General features: G+C 46.3%; 1 protein-coding gene across 2 annotated transcripts in view; it reads left to right on the top strand.

Moving 5' to 3' along the window:
* Window positions 1-19,715, top strand: part of LOC129829646 (histone lysine demethylase PHF8-like) — a 36,204-nt gene continuing 16,489 nt past the window's right edge. Inside the window, exons 1-15 of one of the 2 annotated variants that reach the window (XM_055891463.1) lie at window positions 1-414; window positions 1,237-1,607; window positions 1,709-1,794; window positions 2,055-2,193; window positions 6,497-6,657; window positions 9,915-10,056; window positions 10,335-10,521; window positions 13,166-13,328; window positions 14,928-15,015; window positions 15,623-15,729; window positions 15,841-15,932; window positions 16,112-16,201; window positions 16,386-16,661; window positions 16,803-16,885; window positions 18,546-18,721. In XM_055891463.1, the coding sequence (XP_055747438.1) occupies window positions 1,510-1,607; window positions 1,709-1,794; window positions 2,055-2,193; window positions 6,497-6,657; window positions 9,915-10,056; window positions 10,335-10,521; window positions 13,166-13,328; window positions 14,928-15,015; window positions 15,623-15,729; window positions 15,841-15,932; window positions 16,112-16,201; window positions 16,386-16,661; window positions 16,803-16,885; window positions 18,546-18,721 (1,888 nt within the window). In that variant the 5' untranslated portion in view covers window positions 1-414; window positions 1,237-1,509. The remainder of the gene's footprint in view (window positions 415-1,236; window positions 1,608-1,708; window positions 1,795-2,054; window positions 2,194-6,496; window positions 6,658-9,914; window positions 10,057-10,334; window positions 10,522-13,165; window positions 13,329-14,927; window positions 15,016-15,622; window positions 15,730-15,840; window positions 15,933-16,111; window positions 16,202-16,385; window positions 16,662-16,802; window positions 16,886-18,545; window positions 18,722-19,715) is intronic. The other variant, XM_055891464.1, reaches the window with a different exon arrangement.

Below are 19,715 nucleotides of genomic sequence, written 5' to 3' on the forward strand. Positions count from 1 at the left end.
GAGTAGACAGATTTCGGGCCCAGTTATGCCGCTCGCTTCGCCTCTTCCTCTCTGCCTACATTTGAAGGCCCGCTACAAGCGCAACTTTATTGTTATTTCAACTGCAGACAGTCTCTTTGCGAGTGGTTTGAAATGCCGTTGCTCCATCACAAATGTCTTTATTTCTGAGTTTATAGTAACATTGCTCATGTAGTTGTCTTTTAATCTATTCAAACCCTGCAATATATATTTGGTGACAAACTACACACCTGGACATAATTTGTGGCAAAAAAAACCCTATGCAGTAAGGGAATTTTTAAAATACTTTTCGCTGCATAATAAGGCCTCGTCGATCCTCGGTCTTTTGTACGGATTTTAACCGATTTCGAATGCTTGGCCGGTGGCCTCTGCAGCAACCAGACAATTAACATCCCGGTAAGAAATGATTTCGGACCGATTTTCTGAACGTGCAACTTACATACAGCTACTCCAATACTATTTTTTTTGTCGTGAACGAATATGAAATACTAGATATTAAACTAGCTAGATTAATACGGATTTATCCGATGTTTACCTAACGCGTTACCTAGTTAGGTTGCATACGTTAGCCAACGGTGGTTAGCATGTTCTGCTAGCAGCTAAGTTAGTGAATAAACAGCAGTTATAGTAGCCAAATACTGAAATGTATTGTCTTGAATTACAACTAACTAATATATAGCTAGTCAATTAATACAAATTATTACCAGCTTGCTAGCCATCGGTAACGTTAAATTAACTGTACTTTTCGTTTGTTAGTTAACATTAGTTTACATAGCTAGCTACTTAAGCCATTATTGTTAGCCAGGCTGCAATCTTTACGTATCTAGCTAAGCTGCTAGCTAATGTTACTTTCCTACCTAGTACTAGCAAGCTAACGTTACTTAGCCAATAATGATGTTTGTCTGATTTTTAATTAAGATGTGAAAGCTGTCAGTTTGCAAGGCCTACCCCTCCCCATACGCCATGTTATTATTAGTTAGCCAACTTTTGTAGCTATATTGTTTAATATGCATCTTGTTAGCTAGCTATATTTAGCTAATCGGGGGCTACCTTGCAAGACCCACTGCTAGCAAGCCAAGTATAACGTTAGTAGCTAACTAACGAGACACTTTCTGTTAGTAAGACTAGCCTATATCTCTTACCCTTAACCTAACACCCAAATCCCTGTATTCGTTTTTAACAGATACGTTTGTGCTCTCTTTTCTACCCGTTCAACAGGTGCCTGACCATGGCCAGTACAGTGTGACAGGCACCTAGTCCCAGTGAAGTGACACAACCGTTAACCTGTTACTGGCACTGCCCTGTGCTGTTTCAGTACCCTCACCATTTTAACTATATATATATATATACTATATATATATTAAGCGCTCAATGCAACCCTAACCTATTTCCAATTTAGACTATCACGTGTAGTGCTGTCCCATTCTCAGTAGATTTAGGCCTAACTGTCAGTCAGACACAGAGCAGTGCTAGTTCCCATACACTCCCAGTATGGCGTCGGTTCCAGTATACTGCCTGTGTCGCCTACCCTATGATGTCACACGCTTCATGATCGAGTGTGACATCTGTCAAGACTGGTTCCATGGAAGGTAAGTTATATTTCAGTGTCATTGAGCTTTACTAATTTCCAACTTTTTACAGTAGTCTAGTTGAGTAAGTTGGTTTTGTACATTATTGTTTTTTTGTTTAGTTGTGTTGGAGTGGAGGAAGACAAAGCAGCAGAGATTGACCTGTACCACTGCCCCAACTGTCAGGTCACCCATGGGCCCTCTGTCAGTAAGTCCCTCTTGTCACTTTCAATCTGATTTCCAGGCTGTCTCGTATTTCAGACCTGTTTGAATCTATTGCATCAGATGTGCTAGTTCTGAATACTTTAAATACGTGGAATGGCTGGGGGTACTCAATGAGAGGTTTAGTAAACCCAGCTCTACAGGAATGCACATGCCAATGCACATGCCAATTCCTCTTTGGCCTTCTGGTCTGCCTTTAGTAGTGTGGTTCTGGTTGTAATCCCAATCTGTTGTTGTCCCCTTTATGTTCTGCAGTGAGAAAGCGGCGTGGAGGAACCAAGCAGGCTGATGCTGGAGCCACTGGAGGAAGAGACACCTCTGGTCGACCGGTAAAGACTGGCACTCCACAGTTTGTCAGAGAGCTACGTAGCCGCACCTTCCCAAGGTAAACCTCCAATATTACAGTATGTCTATGCAGTACATGTTCATTCTCTTCCACACTGTCTTTATATCTACTATTTACATTTACCTAAAATCACCCCCTCCCAGAGGAAGAACCCAACCTGACACCTAAATGAATTCAAGCGTAAAGCTTCTGCTTGCGTACATATATTTGTCTTACTTTTTAACTCAGCAGTGATGGGAATGGGCTTGTTAGTAAGCATTTCAATGTAAAGTCTACACCTGTTGTATTCGGCGCATGTGATCAATACAATTTAAATACATTTTATTTGACATACAGTATAGTGTCTCAACTCTATCTGAGTGGTCCAGAATATGGCCTTTTAAATCTGTATTTTGTATTCAGTTAATGTATCATTGTGGAGTGACACACTAATCATTATTTCTAACTCTACAGTTCTGCCCTGGTTCCCTCCGTTGAAGTAATAATAATAAGACATTTCATTTGTAAAGTGCTTTTCTCACACCTGAGGCTCTGAAGAAAACAACAAATAAAAGTAATTTTCTATAAAGCTCAGTTTTTAACTGTGCCTTTAACCAGGCCAGAAGCTCTGCAGCCCTGATAGTGACTGGAAGTGTGTTCCACAGCCAAAGAGTCACACAACTGAAAGCCTTGTCATCCATATCAAATCAAATTGTATTGGTCACATACACATGGTTAGCAGATGTTATTGCGATTGTAGCGGAATGCTTATGCTTCTAGATCTGACAGTGCAGCAGTATCTAACATGTAATATCTAACAATTCCACAACAAAACCTAATATCTAACAATTCCACAACAAAACCTAATATCTAACAAATTCCATAAAACCTAATACACACAATCTAGTAAAGGAATGGGATGAGAATATATAAGTATAAAATATATGGATGAGCAGTGACAGAGTGGCTAAGATGCAATAGATAGCAAAGAATAGATAGTGAAGGATACGTTATATACATATGAGATGAGTAATGTAAGATATGTAAACATTCTTAAAGCATTATTAAAGTGATTTGTGTTCCATTTATTAAAGTGGCCAATGATATCATGTCTGTAGGTAGGCAGCCACCTCTGCTAGTTGTGGCTGTTTAACAATCTGATGACATTGAGATTGAAAAACAGCTTCTATTTCTCTGTCCCAGCTTTGATGCACCTGTACTGACCTCGCCTTCTGTATGGAAGTGGGGTGAACAGGTAGTGGCTCGGGTGGTTGTTGTCCTTGATGATCTTTTTTGCTTTCCTGTGACATCGGATGTTGTCGGTGTCCTGGAGGGCAGGTTGTTTGCCTCGGTGATGCGTTGTGCAGACCGCACCACCCTCTGGAGAGCCCTGCGATTGTGGGCGGTGCAGTCGCCGTACCAGGCGGTGATACAGCCCAACAGGATGCGCTCAATTGTGCACCTGTAAAAGTTAGTGAGGGTCTTTGGTGACAAGCCACATTTTTTCAGCCTCCTGAGGTTGAAGAGGCGCTATTGCGCCTTCTTCACCACACTGTCTGTATGGTGAAGTGTTCAGTCTGCTGTGAGGCTGCTGAAGGGAGATGGACCTGATAGAACGAAGGGTGCGTGTGGGGTAGGATGAGGTCAGGCAGGTACTTGGGTCCAGAGTTGTGGATAGCTTGGTTGGTGTGAACCAGAATTTTAAATTCAACACGTGAGCATATGAGGAGCCGGTGGAGGTGTGGGTAGGAAACGTGCAGCACAGTTTTGGACATATTGTAGCCTTAGGCACTTGGCAGATGCGCCAACAAACAGGGCATTATAATAGTCCAGACGGGATGAGATGAAGGCGTGGATGAGTCGCTCAGCTTCAGGCTGTGACGTCATAGGTGGTAACGTGGCAATGTTCCGTAGACGGAAACATAAAACACACTTGATGTGGGTAGAATTTTGCATCAGACATCCACATTGAGTGTACTGTCATTGTGCGCATGTTGATTTTGTCAATCCGCACCAGACGCATTCATGATATAAAGGTTAAAATTCCAAAACCAACTGTTAACCAGCTATATTACTTTGGGGACTGATCGAAACACCTGGACATTTAGCTAGCTTGTTGTTGCTTGTTGTTGCGGCAATACCAGTCTCTTTAGCTAATCCACTCACTGTACTCCATGTCATGTGCCAAAAAGACTGGCCTTTCTGACGTCTTCATATACACTGCTCAAAAAAATAAAGGGAACACTTAAACAACACAATGTAACTCCAAGTCAATCACACTTCTGTGAAATCAAACTGTCCACTCAGGAAGCAACACTGATTGACAATACATTTCACATGCTGTTGTACAAATGGAACAGACAAAAGGTGGAAATTATAGGCAATTAGCAAGACACCCCCAAAAAAGGAATGGTTCTGCAGGTGGTGACCACAGACCACTTCTCAGTTCCTATGCTTCCTGGCTGATGTTTTGGTCACTTTTGAATGCTGGCGGTGCTTTCACTCTAGTGGTAGCATGAGACGGAGTCTACAACCCACACAAGTGGCTCAGGTAGTGCAGTTCATCCAGGATGACACATCAATGCGAGCTGTGGCAAAAAGGTTTCCTGTGTCTGTCAGCGTAGTGTCCAGAGCATGGAGGCGCTACCAGGAGACAGGCCAGTACATCAGGAGACGTGGAGGAGGCCGTAGGAGGGCAACAACCCAGCAGCAGGACCGCTACCTCTGCCTTTGTGCAAGGAGGTGCACTGCCAGAGCCCTGCAAAATGACCTCCAGCAGGCCACAAATGTGCATGTGTCTGCTCAAATGGTCAGAAACAGACTCCATGAGGGTGGTATGAGGGCCCGACGTCCACAGGTGGGGGTTGTGCTTACAGCCCAACACCGTGCAGGACGTTTGGCATTTGCCAGAGAACACCAAGATTGGCAAATTCGCCACTGGCGCCCTGTGCTCTTCACAGATGAAAACAGGTTCACACTGAGCACATGTGACAGACGTGACAGAGTCTGGAGACGCCGTGGAGAACGTTCTGCTGCCTGCAACATCCTCCAGCATGACCGGTTTGGCGGTGGGTCAGTCATGGTGTGGGGTGGCATTTCTTTGTGGGGCCGCACGGCCCTCCATGTGCTCGCCAGAGGTAGCCTAACTGCCAATAGGTACCGAGATGAGATCCTCAGACCCCTTGTGAGACCATATGCTGACACATGCACATTTGTGGCCTGCTGGAGGTCATTTTGCAGGGCTCTGGCAGTGCACCTCCTTGCACAAAGGCGGAGGTAGCGGTCCTGCTGCTGGGTTGTTGCCCTCCTACGGCCTCCTCCACGTCTCCTGATGTACTGGCCTGTCTCCTGGTAGCGCCTCCATGCTCTGGACACTACGCTGACAGACACAGCAAACCTTTTTGCCACAGCTCGCATTGATGTGCCATCCTGGATGAACTGCACTACCTGAGCCACTTGTGTGGGTTGTAGACTCCGTCTCATGCTACCACTAGAGTGAGAGCACCGCCAGCATTCAAAAGTGACCAGAACATCAGCCAGGAAGCATAGGAGCTGAGAAGTGGTCTGTGGTCACCACCTGCAGAATCACTCCTTTTTTGGGGGTGTCTTGCTAACGGCCTATAATTTCCACCTTTTGTCTATTCCATTTGCACAACAGCATGTGAAATGTATTGTCAATCAGTGTTGCTTCCTAAGTGGACAGTTTGATTTCACAGAAGTGTGATTGACTTGGAGTTACATTGTGTTGTTTAAGTGTTCCCTTTATTTTTTTGAGCAGTGTAGGAACATTCTATCATTAATGAGCTCGAAGAGAACTGAGGAATTCATCCTGATTCTATAACCCTCACAGCTATCCTCTAATCACACCAATTTATGCAAATATTGGAATTTTTTTCTCCACAGAACACATTGGTATCTGGTTGCTCACATCTAAATTCTCAAACTAAATACATACTGCAATTCCAACCACAAAACATCTTGTTTTTTTAAGCTTGCTCATTTCAACTTGCCCATCTAACAGCTAAATATTTGTTTTTTACTTTGTTTTAAACACTAATTCTATTTTTGAGGCAACACATGTTGTCATGGAAAATATTTATGTTACTGCCAACAAGCAATGGAACGTTGATTAATGTGCACTGTCCCTGTAAAAATAAAATAAACTCAAACTCAATGAAAAACTCCGCTGTAAAATCCAGTGCATATTAAACGTTGAGATTCCCGAAAGGCCAGTCTCTTTGGCACTGGCAAGGAGTGGAATCTTCGCTAAATAGACTGGTACTCAGACTAGCGGTGCTTTGCCTATTCTAGTTATTCAATTTCTATATGTCCCTCATGCTCTCCCAATCTGTTTTTTGTTCAGTGCTGACGAGGTGCTGTTGAAGCCGTCGGGGGCCCAGCTGACTGTGGAGTTCCTGGAGGAGCGTTCCTTCAGTGTTCCCGTGATGGTCCTCAGGAGGGACGGCTTGGGCATGAGCCTTCCCCCGGGGAACTTCGGAGTCAATGACGTAGAGCACTATATTGGTAATCCTCCCCGTTTTTTGGGGCCATTTTGGTTTTACATGCCATTATTTTGTGGTGGTTTTACCCAGTGAATTAAATAGAACACTGAATTAAATTCTCTGCTATGTTACCTTTACCTACCTTAGTTCAATTTATATATTTTTTTATTTTACCTTTTATTTAACTAGGCAAGTCAGTTAAGAACAAATTCTTATTTTCAATGACGGCCCAGGAACAGTGGGTTAACTGCCTTGTTCAGGGGCAGAACGACAGATTTTTACCTTGTCAACTCGGGGTTTCGATCTTGCAACCTTTCGGTTACTAGTCCAACGCTCTAACCACTAGGCTACCTGCCGCCCCATGCACTGACTTGAAGTCGCCCTGGATAATAGCATCTGCTTAATGATTGAAATGTCAATGTAAACCTCCCACAGTACACCTGCTCTTCAACTAGTCACATCTCAACGACATTTCATTACCATGGGAGATGTGACCTATTGTAGGTTATCAGAGTAACCTAATGTCTTATCTCCCGCAACACTTTTTCTGTGAAGTTGTATATAATCATGGTTAGGGCTGTGGCGGTCATGAAATTTCTTTAGCCGGTGATTTTCAAGCAAATAACTGCAGGTCTCACGGTAGTTGACCGTTAATTAACGTAAACATATTTAGATTCTCCTGGCTTCCACGCAAAGCCTACAAGCCACTGATACAGACCTTTGGAACATCTACATTTAAAAAAAGTCTAATACATCCATGTTATATAGCCTACACATCACGTTAAAGCCATTATTTATTTTAGACGGGTCTAAAGAAACACGATATGAAGAAAATGTAGTCTATTTCAGAAGAAAAGAAAAGCATACTATGCGTTGTCCTTATGTTAGATCCTGATCTAACGATGCCAAATGGCTGTGGGCGACACTAGTTCATTTAGCAGACAAGATTTGCTTAGAATTCCATGGCATTATTTTATGTTATAGTATGAAGAATACAATTGAACATTGCTGAATAAAATAGAAAGGATATTTTCTACAAAAATTGAGGGAGTGCACACTAATCTGTGTTGAGTGGTTATTTATCTTTGTTATTTTTTTAACACTATTCTGTGTTGAGCGGTTATTTATGTAACTTTAGTTGTGATACAAACGTTGGGCTTAATACACTGCTCAAAAAAATAAAGGGAACACTAAAATAACACATCCTAGATCTGAATGAAACATTCTTATTAAATACTTTTCCTTTACATAGTTGAATGTGCTGACAACAAAATCACACAAAAATGATCAATGGAAATCAAATTTATCAACCCATGGAGGTCTGGATTTGGAGTCACACTCAAAATTAAAGTGGTAAACCACACTACAGGCTGATCCAACTTTGATGTAATGTCCTTAAAACAAGTCAAAATGAGGCTCAGTAGTGTGTGTGGCCTCCACGTGCCTGTATGACCTCCCTACAACGCCTGGGCATGCTCCTGATGAGGTGGCGGATGGTCTCCTGAGGGATCTCCTCCCAGACCTGGACTAAAGCATCCGCCAACTCCTGGACAGTCTGTGGTGCAACGTGGCGTTGGTGGATGGAGCGAGACCTGTTGTCCCAGATGTGCTCAATTGGATTCAGGTCTGGGGAACGGGCGGGCCAGTCCATAGCATCAATGCCTTCCTCTTGCAGGAACTGCTGGTTCCTGCAAGAAGGAACCAGCAGCCACATTAGGTCTAGCATTGTCTAGCCACACGAGGTCTAGCATTGTCTTGCATTAGAAAGAACCCAGGGCCAACCGCACCAGCATATGGTCGCACAAGGGGTCTGAGGTTCTCATCTCGGTACCTAATGGCAGTCAGGCTACCTCTGGCGAGCACATGGAGGGCTGTGCGGCCCCCCCAAAGAAATACCACCCCACACCATGACTGACCCACCGCCAAACCGGTCATGCTGGAGGATGTTGCAGGCAGCAGAATGTTCTCCACGGCGTCTCCAGACTCTGTCACGTCTGTCACATGTGCTCATGTGGTCAGTGTGAACCTGCTTTCATCTGTGAAGAGCACAGGGCGCCAGTGGCGAATTTGCCAATCTTGGTGTTCTCTGGCAAATGCCAAACGTCCTGCACGGTGTTGGGCTGTAAGCACAACCCCCACCTGTGGATGTCGGGCCCTCATTCCACCCTCATGGAGTCTGTTTCTGACCGTTTGAGCAGACACATGCACATTTGTGGCCTGCTGGAGGTAATTTTGCAGGGCTCTGGCAGTGCTCCTCCTAATCCTCCTTGCACAAAGGCGGAGGTAGCGGTCCTGCTGCTGGGTTGTTGCCCTCCTACGGCCTCCTCCACGTCTCCTCATGTACTGGCCTGTCTCCTGGTAGCGCCTCCATGCTCTGGACACTACGCTGACAGACACAGCAAACCTTTTTGCCACAGCTCGCATTGATGTGCCATCCTGGATGAGCTGCACTACCTGAGCCACTTGTGTGGGTTGTAGACTCCGTCTCATGCTACCACTAGAGTGAAAGCACCGCCAGCATTCAAAAGTGACAAAAACATCAGCCAGGAAGCATAGGAGCTGAGAAGTGGTCTGTGGTCACCACCTGCAGAACCACTCCTTTATTATATGGTGTCTTGCTAATTGCCTATAATTTCCACCTTTTGTCTATTCCATTTGCACAACAGCATGTGAAATGTATTGTCAATCAGTGTTGCTTCCTAAGTGGACAGTTTGATTTCACAGAAGTGTGATTGACTTGGAGTTACATTGTGTTGTTTAAGTGTTCCCTTTATTTTTTTGAGCAGTGTATATACAGTAGGCCTAGCCTATAGAAAGCTGATGGGATCCTCCTCTAATAGAGGCCATCATTGTGTTTTCGCAAGCAATTCCATAGCCTATAGAAATGTTGCGCAACATAGGCTCTCATGAAGTGTTTGATTCGATTTTTAGTAACATAAGCATTGATGTCGGAGTGATTAGAGGGACAATGAAGTACTGAGTACCAGGCAGTTAGCAAGTTTGGTAGGCTTCTAATGACCAGCAGCAGCATGAAATCAAATGTATTGGTCACATACACGTGTTTAGCGTCAGACCTTGGAGAAGCCTAATTACCGTGACTACACGGTCACGCTGAATTTGACTGCCACCATGACTCGTGACCGCTGGTGTGGCGGTAATACGCTCACCGTAACAGCCCTGATCACTATAGGATAATAAAGTCTGGGGTGATCACTATAGGATAATAAAGTCTGGGGAGCAGCAAGTTGTGATTATGTGTTGATTGCGTGTTGTCTGTAGGTCCAGACAGGGTGGTTGATGTGATTGACGTGTCTCGCCAAGCTGACCTGAAGATGTGTCTAGGGGACTTTGTGGAGTACTACAACAGCCCGAACAGAGACCGAGTCCTCAACGTCATCAGCCTGGAGTTCTCTGAGACCAGGTACACTGCTTGTTCTTGGGTCACTTCGATCCACTCATTGGTTGGTATTGCTCTTTATGGGTCTTCCGGTCCACTCATTGGTTGGTATTGCTTTCTAGTGGTCTGTCTTGTCACCAGTACATCAGTTGGTTGATCAAAAGTTCCATTTTGCCAGAGCATACTGAGAGTGTAAGAAATTACTTGGCATAATAATTGTTTCTGCAGAAAAGAGTAGTTTAAGTACTGTTGTTGTAAAATCTGGTGTTTTAAATATACAAAATGTCAATGTTCTGTACCAGGCTGTCCAATCTGGTGGAGACTCCAAAGATAGTGAGGAAGCTATCGTGGGTGGAGAACCTGTGGCCTGAGGAGTCAGTGTTTGAGCGGCCCAATGTCCAGAAGTACTGCCTCATGGGGGTCAAGGACAGCTACACGGACTTCCACATCGACTTCGGAGGCACCTCTGTCTGGTACCATGTACTACGGGTAAGAAGAGCGCCGTTATGGGACAGTTGGCACTAGGCAATCTTCCTGCTGTGCTGACATGCACAATTGGATAGTTATACACTGAGACTCTTGCCTCCCTCACTAGCTTTAAGCACCAGCTGTCAGAGCAGCTCACAGATCACTGCACCTGTACATAGCTCATCTGTAAATAGCCTATCAATCTACCTCATCCCCATTCTGTTTTTTTTTTTTTTATCTTGCTCCTTTGCACCCCAGTATCAACTTGCACATTCATCTTCTGCACATCCTACCATTCCAGTGTTTAATTGCTATATTGTAATTACTTTGCCACCATGGCCTATTTATTGCCTTACCTCTCTTATCCTACCTCATTTGCACATGCTGTATATAGATTTTTCTACTGTATTATTGATTGTATGTTTGTTTATTCCATGTGTAACTCTGTTGTTGTATGTGTCAACTGCTTTGCTTTATCTTGGCCAGGTCGCAGTTGCAAATGAGAACTTGTTCTCAACTAGCCTACCTGGTTAAATAAAGGTGAAATAAAAAATAAATATAAAATACAAAATATTAAGAATATCTGCTCTTTTCATGAGACTGACCAGGTGAAAGCTATGATCCCTTAATGATGGTACTTGTTAAATCCACCTCAGTCAGTGTAGATGAAGGGGAGGAGACAGGTTAAAGAAGGCTTTTTAAACCTTGAGGCAATTGAGACATGAATTGTGTATGTGTGCCATTCAGAGGATGAATGGGCAAGACAAAAACATTTAAGTGCCTTTTGAAAAGTTAGTAGATGCCAGGAGTAGGACAGTTGCAGTGTCAATATTACCGCCACACCGGCAGTCACGACTCATGACCGCAGTCAAATTCCCTGTGACTGTTGGTCAAGGTAATCCCAATTCAAAACTGTGCAAATGAAAGGCGCTGATTTGTAGCCTACCAAACTTGCTAATGGCTTGGTACTACGCGCTCTATTGTTCCTCTAATCTCTCTCTAAACCAGTGGTCCCCTACCGGTTTATCCCCAAGCCATTTCTAGTCGATCACCAAACATTTCTGTAAAAAAAAAAAAAAAATCCTTGTCTTCCTATTTGTTTGGAGCTGTTGACGGTAGGTGCACTTGATTCTGCAGCCCTAGTGCCTGACTAGTAAAGGCCCACTGCACTACTTTCGTGAAAATAATATTTTCCTCCCCCAAAAAACATTTTAAAATGTTTTCATTCTGATTTTTCAGAACCCTCAGCCACCCTACTTCCCAAGGCTATGCTAATGTTATTATTTGTGGCTTGCCTTTTTTAATAGCAAGGAATATTTAACTTTTTCTGGTCATAGGAGTAACAACATGAGACTTCCTCATGTAATTTCTCTCCAGTTCTATTGGTTTTCTTATCTTCCTTTCGTTGTCCAGAAGCCAAATTTACAATCCTAGTCATATTATTAGCAACTCATCCTAGTTGTTGCATCTTTATGTCTTTCTAAGTTTCAAACTGAGATTTTCATCTCTATCATATACGCTCACATCAGGTGTGCAGTTTAGAATGGTGTCTTCTCTTTTTCCCGCGAATTACGTTTTGGCAAATATTTGAAAATTACAGTTTTATTAGCTGCTTCATTATAGGAGTTGCATGTTTTGTTCAGATTAATTACCATCTAAATGAGATAAAATGCGGGAAATTAATGTTCTCGGTCACGTTGTCCGGCGGCACAACGGAAAACCTGGCCATCATTCCTTTTGATACCTTGTAGAGTCAATGCCCTGAAGAATTGAGGGGGGGGGTTGCAACTCAATATTAGGAAGGTGTTCCTAATGTTTGGCATACTCACTATATAGAGGTGTTACGGGAGATTCAACATTTAAATGTATTTTATCCATTACTACCTTTACGTTGTTCATAATTGTACGTGCTGTGTCTGCCTGATGGATGAAAATGAGCTCTGCTGCTAACATACTGGCCAGACAGGCTCCGTGCATGGTGTGCGCATGTTGATTTTTGTCAATCTGCACCAGACTTGTTAAAATATCAAAACCAACTATAGTCATTTGGGGACAGGTCGAAACACATGGACATTTAGCTAGCTTGTTGTTGCTAACAAATTTGTCCTTGGAGATAAACATTGGGTTGTTATTTGACTTGGATTGCATATGGTCCTTTTTTTAGCTGGAACTTTGTAGAATTTTTATCCATGTTGAGTCATACAAAATCATGCGTTCTCTACTCCGACAATTAATCCACAGATAAAAAGGAGAAACCTAGTTTGTTTTTAGTTTGTTTTCTTTGATAAGTTCATCCTTCTTCTGTGGATTTTATATGGCAGTTGGCAACCAACTTTAATGTGCATTACCGCCACTAACTGGAGTGTGGATCTTTCAATCACCACCTTGGGTATGAGTAGATGGGAGAGGCGGGACTTGCAGCACATCAAGCGTCTGAAATAGAACCAAGTTCTATGTTAGTGCCAGGCTATGCAGACTCCCGTGAGCAGTTTGGATGAATTTATTATATAAAATGTATGTGTACATTTTATTTTGCAACTCTCGCGCATGCTACGTGGCCGGTCTGATCAGCATGCAAAGCTTACGTTCATGTGGAATAAAATGTTGATCAACTGAAAGGTTGATTTAATAAGCACTGTTAGATAAATGTCTGTGTGTCTCTCAGGGTGAGAAGATCTTCTACCTGATCTCCCCCACGCCAGCCAACCTGGCCCTGTTTGAGCGCTGGAGCTCCTCGTCCAATCAGAACGAGATGTTTTTCGGGGACCAGGTGGACATGTGCTACAAGTGTTCCGTCAGACAAGGGAACACGCTCTTCATCCCAACAGGTATTCACCCTCGCTCTTCATCCCAACAGGTATTCACCCTCGCTCTTCATCCCAACAGGTATTCACCCTCGCTCTTCATCCCAACAGGTATTCACCCTCGCTCTTCATCCCAACAGGTATTCACCCTCGCTCTTCATCCCAACAGGTATTCACCCTCGCTCTTCATCCCAACAGGTATTCACCCTCGCTCTTCATCCCAACAGGTATTCACCCTCGCTCTTCATCCCAACAGGTATTCACCCTCGCTCTTCATCCCAACAGGTATTCACCCTCGCTCTTCATCCCAACAGGTATTCACCCTCGCTCTTCATCCCAACAGGTATTCACCCTCGCTCTTCATCCCAACAGGTATTCACCCTCGCTCTTCATCCCAACAGGTATTCACCCTCGCTCTTCATCCCAACAGGTATTCACCCTCGCTCTTCATCCCAACAGGTATTCACCCTCGCTCTTCATCCCAACAGGTATTCACCCTCGCTCTTCATCCCAACAGGTATTCACCCTCGCTCTTCATCCCAACAGGTATTCACCCTCGCTCTTCATCCCAACAGGTATTCAGTGTTGTCAGAAGTTTCCCGGGTCTAAATCAGTCCCTGATTAGAGGGCAATGATGAAAACACAGTGGAACTGGCTTTGAGTTCCAAAGTTGAGTTTGCGGGATCTAGAGTACATCCATGTAGTGTACTATTAGGTACACCCATCTAGTACCGGGTTGGACCCCCCCCTTGCCTCCAGAACAGCCTGAATTGTTTGGGGAAGTGATTTTACAAGATGGAAACATCCCACAGGGATGTTTGACCATGCTGACGCAATGTCATCCATGAACTCATGCTGCTTACACCAAATCCTGACTCGGCCATCAGCATGACTCAACAGGAACCGGGGTTTGTCAGACCAGGCAATGTTTTTCCACTTCTCAATTGTCCAGTGTTGGTGATCGCGTGCCCACTGTCTGCTGCAATAGCTCACATCCATGACAAGGACCAACGAGTTGTGTGTTCCGAGATGCCGTTCTGTACACCACTGTTGTACTGCGCCGTTGTCTGTTTGTGGCCTGCCTGTTAGCTTGCTCGATTCTTGTCATTCTCCTTCAACCTCTCATCAATAAGTTGTTTTTGTCCACAGGACTGCCTCTGACTGGATGTTTTTTGTTTGTGGCACCATTCTTGGGAAACCCTAGACAATGTTGTGCGTGAAAAGCCCAGGAGGCCGGCCGTTTCTGAGATCCTGAATCTGCCGTGCCTGGCACCGAGATCATACCACGCTTAGTCGCTTAAGTCACTCATTTTACCCATTCTAACTTTCAATCAAACAGTAACTTGGATGCCTGTCTGCCTGCTTTGTATAGCAAGCCATGGACTCACTCTCTGTAGGAGTGATCCATTTTTGTGAACGGGATGGTGTACCAAATAAACTGTCCGGTGATAGTCCTGTGACAGGCCTGCTATTGGGTTTGACATGCAGTACATTTCCGGTGGAGTTCGTCAGGACTCAGTATATTATGTGCGAATAGTACATGCATAAATGAATAGTTTACCTGTATATGTGTGAGTTGTTCACATGTACCTGTGTGTGTGTGTGTGTGTGTGTGTCTCTCAGGATGGATCCACGCTGTGCTGACTCCTGTGGACTGTGTGGCCTTCGGAGGGAATTTCCTACACAGCCTCAACATTGACATGCAGCTCCGGTGAGTCCCTTCACCCCTGCCTCTACCTAAAACATTAGTCACATCACCTACGGTACTCCGCTTTTCTCAACTGATCTTAGCAACCTCTCTCTCAACATCAAAACTAGAATGCCATTTGGAAAATTGCTCACGTTATACGTGGCGGCAGGTAGCCTAGCGGTTAGAGCGTTGGGCCAGTAACGTGTCGGTTTGAATCCCCGAGCCGACAAGGCTCTGTTGACGTGCCCTTGTTGCTCCTATAATTCACTCTGGATAAGAGCGTCTGCTAAATGACTAAAATGTACGTTTTATATTACCATTGTACCAGAGACGTTTTATATTACCATTGTACTAGAGACGTGTATTCCTACTCTACATTCTATTATAAACTGGGTGGTTCCAGCCCTAAATGCTGATTGGCTGACAGCCGTGGTATTTCAGACCGTATACCACGGGTATGCCAAAACATTTATTTTTACTGCTCTAATTACTCCGCGTTGGGTTGTGTGTAAGAACAGCCCTTAGTCGTGGTATATTGGCCATATTCCACATCCCCCTTGGGCCTTATTGCTTAAATACCAAATGTCTAATACCATTCTCCCTGTGTTCTGTGTTCTCTTCCAATCAGAGCATATGAAATAGAGAAGAGGTTGAGTACAGCAGACCTGTTCAGGTTTCCAAACTTTGAGACAGTGTGTTGGTATGTTGGCAAGCACCTGCTGGACACATTCAGAGGTGAGGCGCTTCATCATAAATCATAGTTTTAGCCCCCACCTCTGCTGAACTGCATATGTTTGGGCAATGCTTGTCAAGAACCTTTAACTTCTATACTGGTCTACTTTACAGGTCTGCGAGAGAACCGCAGACACCCTGCTTCCTACCTGGTCCATGGAGCCAAGGCCCTCAACAATGCTTTCCGCATGTGGACACGCAAAGAGGTGATTCTTTATTGTAGGCCCCTTATGAATGCATTAATTAAGCCTTTATAGCAGCTACATAATAACACCTGTCATAGGCAGTCATAAACATTATGAACAATGGCATGAAGGTGTCATGAAGCTAGTTATATTGGGCGCAGTAGTCTTTGTGTTTTGTGATGTTTTTGTGCTCTGGCTAGTCGCTGACTGACCACGAGGTGGAGATTCCAGAGACCATAGAGACTCAGCGTCTAGTGAAGGACCTGGCCAAGGAGATACGACTTGTTGAGGTATGCAGAGGGAAATATTTCATAGAGTACACTGACCGAGCCAAGCTACTGGGCTGGCCTGGTTGTTCGTCCTCCATAGAAAATATCTGAGCCAGTACAGTTCAGGTCGCACCTATAGTGTGAGGCACCATCAAATTTCAGTCTGGCTTACTGAGACTCTGTCTTCCCCTCTCTGCCACCACAGGACATCTTCCAGCAAGGCCGTCCTGCGGCTCCTTTCACCTCTACACAGGGCTTCCCCACCCCCCTCCCCAAAGCCTCCCCTCTAGCTGTCTCCCAGAGTCCAGGCCGCCCCCCGGGGAAGAAGAGAGGCCCCAAACCCAAGGATATGTCCCCCAGCCCCAAGAAGAAGGGTCAAAAGGGCTTAATGAAAGAGGCAGGCGAGTTGGACCTCCTGGAGATCCACACCAAACACACACTGAAGAAATTCCAATGTGGAAACAAGAAAAACAAGAAGAAGGTATGACTGATTGTTCAACATTTCTCTCTCTGGAACAAATAAGGTTGAAAGTCTAAATGTACTTTGGCTCTCAGCCTCACATTGTTAATGTGTATTATAGTGAAATGCTAACAGGATTGTGCCATTCCTCTCCGTCTCCAGTTAGAGCTGCCTCTGGAGGAGTTTGCAGGGAAAATGAGCAAGAGCAAATTGAAACTGGTGCTGACCAACGGCAAAATACAGGGGTAAGACTGGGAGGTCAGGAGACTCTTCATGAACTTCACGCCAAATCTTCATCTCTCACCTTTTTCCCTCACCCTTTCTCACTTTGTCTGCCTGCCTGCCTCTGTCAAGCATTGCCTCTCTGTCTGCCTGCCTCTCTCTCTGTCTGCCTGCCTGCCTGCCTCTCTCTCTCTGTCTGCCTGCCTACCTCTGCCAGCCTGCCTCTATCTCTGTCTGTCTCTCTGTGTGGCTGGCTGTCTGCCTGCCATCCTCTCGGTCTGCCTGCCATCCTCTCGGTCTGCCTGCCATCCTCTCGGTCTGCCTGCCATCCTCTCGGTCTGCCTGCCATCCTCTCGGTCTGCCTGCCATCCTCTCGGTCTGCCTGCCATCCTCTCGGTCTGCCTGCCATCCTCTCGGTCTGCCTGCCATCCTCTCGGTCTGCCTGCCATCCTCTCGGTCTGCCTGCCATCCTGCCTCTCTGGCTGTCTGCCATCCTGGCTGTCTGGCTAGCTGGCGCTCTGCCTGCTTGGCTGGCGCCCTTTCTGCCTGCCTGCCTCGCTGTCTGCCTCCCCGCCTGGCTCGCTGTCTGCCTGCCTTGCTGCCTGCCGTCTCCTCTGCCTTGCTGCCTGCCGTCTCCTCTGCCTGGCTGCATGGCGTCCTCTCTGGCTGGCTGCATGGCGTCCTCTCTGGCTGGCTGCATGGCGTCCTCTCTGGCTGGCTGCATGGCGTCCTCTCTGGCTGGCTGCAGGCTGTCCTCTCTGGCTGGCTGCCTCGCTGGCTGGCCATCTGGCTGCCTGCCTCGCTGCATGCCTTTCTGGCTGGCTGGCTGCCTGCCTCTCTGGCTGGCTGGCTCGCTGGCTGCCTGCCTCGCTGCATGCCTTTCTGGCTGCCTGCCTCGCTGCATGCCTTTCTGGCTGCCTGCCTCGCTGCATGCCTTTCTGGCTGCCTGCCTCGCTGCATGCCTTTCTGGCTGCCTGCCTCGCTGCATGCCTTTCTGGCTGCCTGCCTCGCTGCATGCCTTTCTGGCTGCCTGCCTCGCTGCATGCCTTTCTGGCTGCCTGCCTCGCTGCATGCCTTTCTGGCTGCCTGCCTCGCTGCATGCCTTTCTGGCTGCCTGCCTCGCTGCATGCCTTTCTGGCTGCCTGCCTCGCTGCATGCCTTTCTGGCTGCCTGCCTCGCTGCATGCCTTTCTGGCTGCCTGCCTCGCTGCATGCCTTTCTGGCTGCCTGCCTCGCTGTATGCCTCTCTGGCTGGCTGGCTGCCTGCCTCTCTGGCTGGCTGGCTGCCTGCCTCTCCGGCTGGCTGGCTGCCTGCCTCTCCGGCTGGCTGGCTGCCTGCCTCTCCGGCTGGCTGGCTGCCTGCCTCTCCGGCTGGCTGGCTGCCTGCCTCTCCGGCTGGCTGGCTGCCTGCCTCTCCGGCTGGCTGGCTGCCTGCCTCTCCGGCTGGCTGGCTGCCTGCCTCTCCGGCTGGCTGGCCGGGCTGCCTGCCTCTCCGGCTGGCTGGCCGGGCTGCCTGCCTCTCCGGCTGGCTGGCCGGGCTGCCTGCCTCTCCGGCTGGCTGGCCGGCCTGCCTGCCTCTCCGGCTGGCTGGCCGGCCTGCCTGCCTCTGCCTCGCTGTCTGTGTCTCTCTCTCGTACTGTTCTTGCTACATTTCAGTGTCATCCATCCTTATTTCTGCCCACAGGAAGAAGGGTGGTCGTTCAGGCATAAGTAACAGTGCGCGCCGTGCATCTCAATTCCAGCACCATGCTATGGGAGGGTCTACCTTGTCAGATTTTGAGTCCGAGGACGAACTGCAGATTGATGAAACTCCCCCTCCACGACGCAAGGCTGGAGGATCTAGCAAGAAGAAACTCAGTGGTGAGAGAGTACATCATCTACGTAGTTTGAATGTAATATGTAGTGGGGAGCACCTGCTTCATAATAGCATTCATTACTGAAGACTACAACAGTTTTCTGCTCCTGTTGGGGCATTCAGTTCATCCTTCTGAGCCTTGAGGAAGGTTTTTAAAGAGACCTTTGGGTCATTGAGTGTTATCGTTATTAAATTGTATTGGTCATATACACACTGCGAGCCAGGCCTAATCGCTCAACATCAATGCCCAACCTCACTAATACTCTTGTTGCTGAATGGAAGCAAGTCCCCTCAGCAATGTTCCAACATCTAGTGGATAGCCTTCCCAGAAGAGTGGAGGCTGTTATGTCAGCAAATGTGGGACCAACTCCATATTAATGGCCATGATTTAGAATGAGATGTTAGACGAGCATACTGTTGGTCATGTAGTGTATTGTGCGGGGTAGGTTCTGTCGGTTGGTGGCGCCACAAACTAGAACCCACCTCGTGCGTATGGATCTCCCACAGGTAGATCGTGACCTACTAGTAGCTACCAGGCCACCTGTGAGTAGCTTGCCAAGCAATTCTAAAAGTACATGCTATTTTTTCATGTGTTCCATCTTTAACTGTGATAAACATAAAGCTCCCTGCTACTATCCAATCAAAGGCACAGTGTCATTATGCCACCCCTGGTTAGCCAAACGTTACACAATATCTGGGGCGGCAGGTAGGCGCGTTGGGCAAGTAACCGAAAGGTTGCTGGATTGAATTCCCGAGCTGACAAGGTAAAAATCTGTCATTCTGCACCTGAGCAAGGCAGTTACCTCACTGTTCTCCGGGCGCCAATGATGTTGAAGGCAGCCCTCCGTACCTCTCTGATTCAGAGGGGTTGGGTTAAATGCGAAAGACACATTTCAGTTGAATGCATTGTTGTACAACTGACCCTCTTTCCCTTTCCAAATAAATGTCCAGCAATATTGTCTATCACTCTGTATGTAGCCAGTTAATGGTGCCAATGAT

Source organism: Salvelinus fontinalis, chromosome 31 (genome assembly GCF_029448725.1).
Source record: "Salvelinus fontinalis isolate EN_2023a chromosome 31, ASM2944872v1, whole genome shotgun sequence".
In the NCBI taxonomy this organism is placed as follows: domain Eukaryota; kingdom Metazoa; phylum Chordata; class Actinopteri; order Salmoniformes; family Salmonidae; genus Salvelinus; species Salvelinus fontinalis.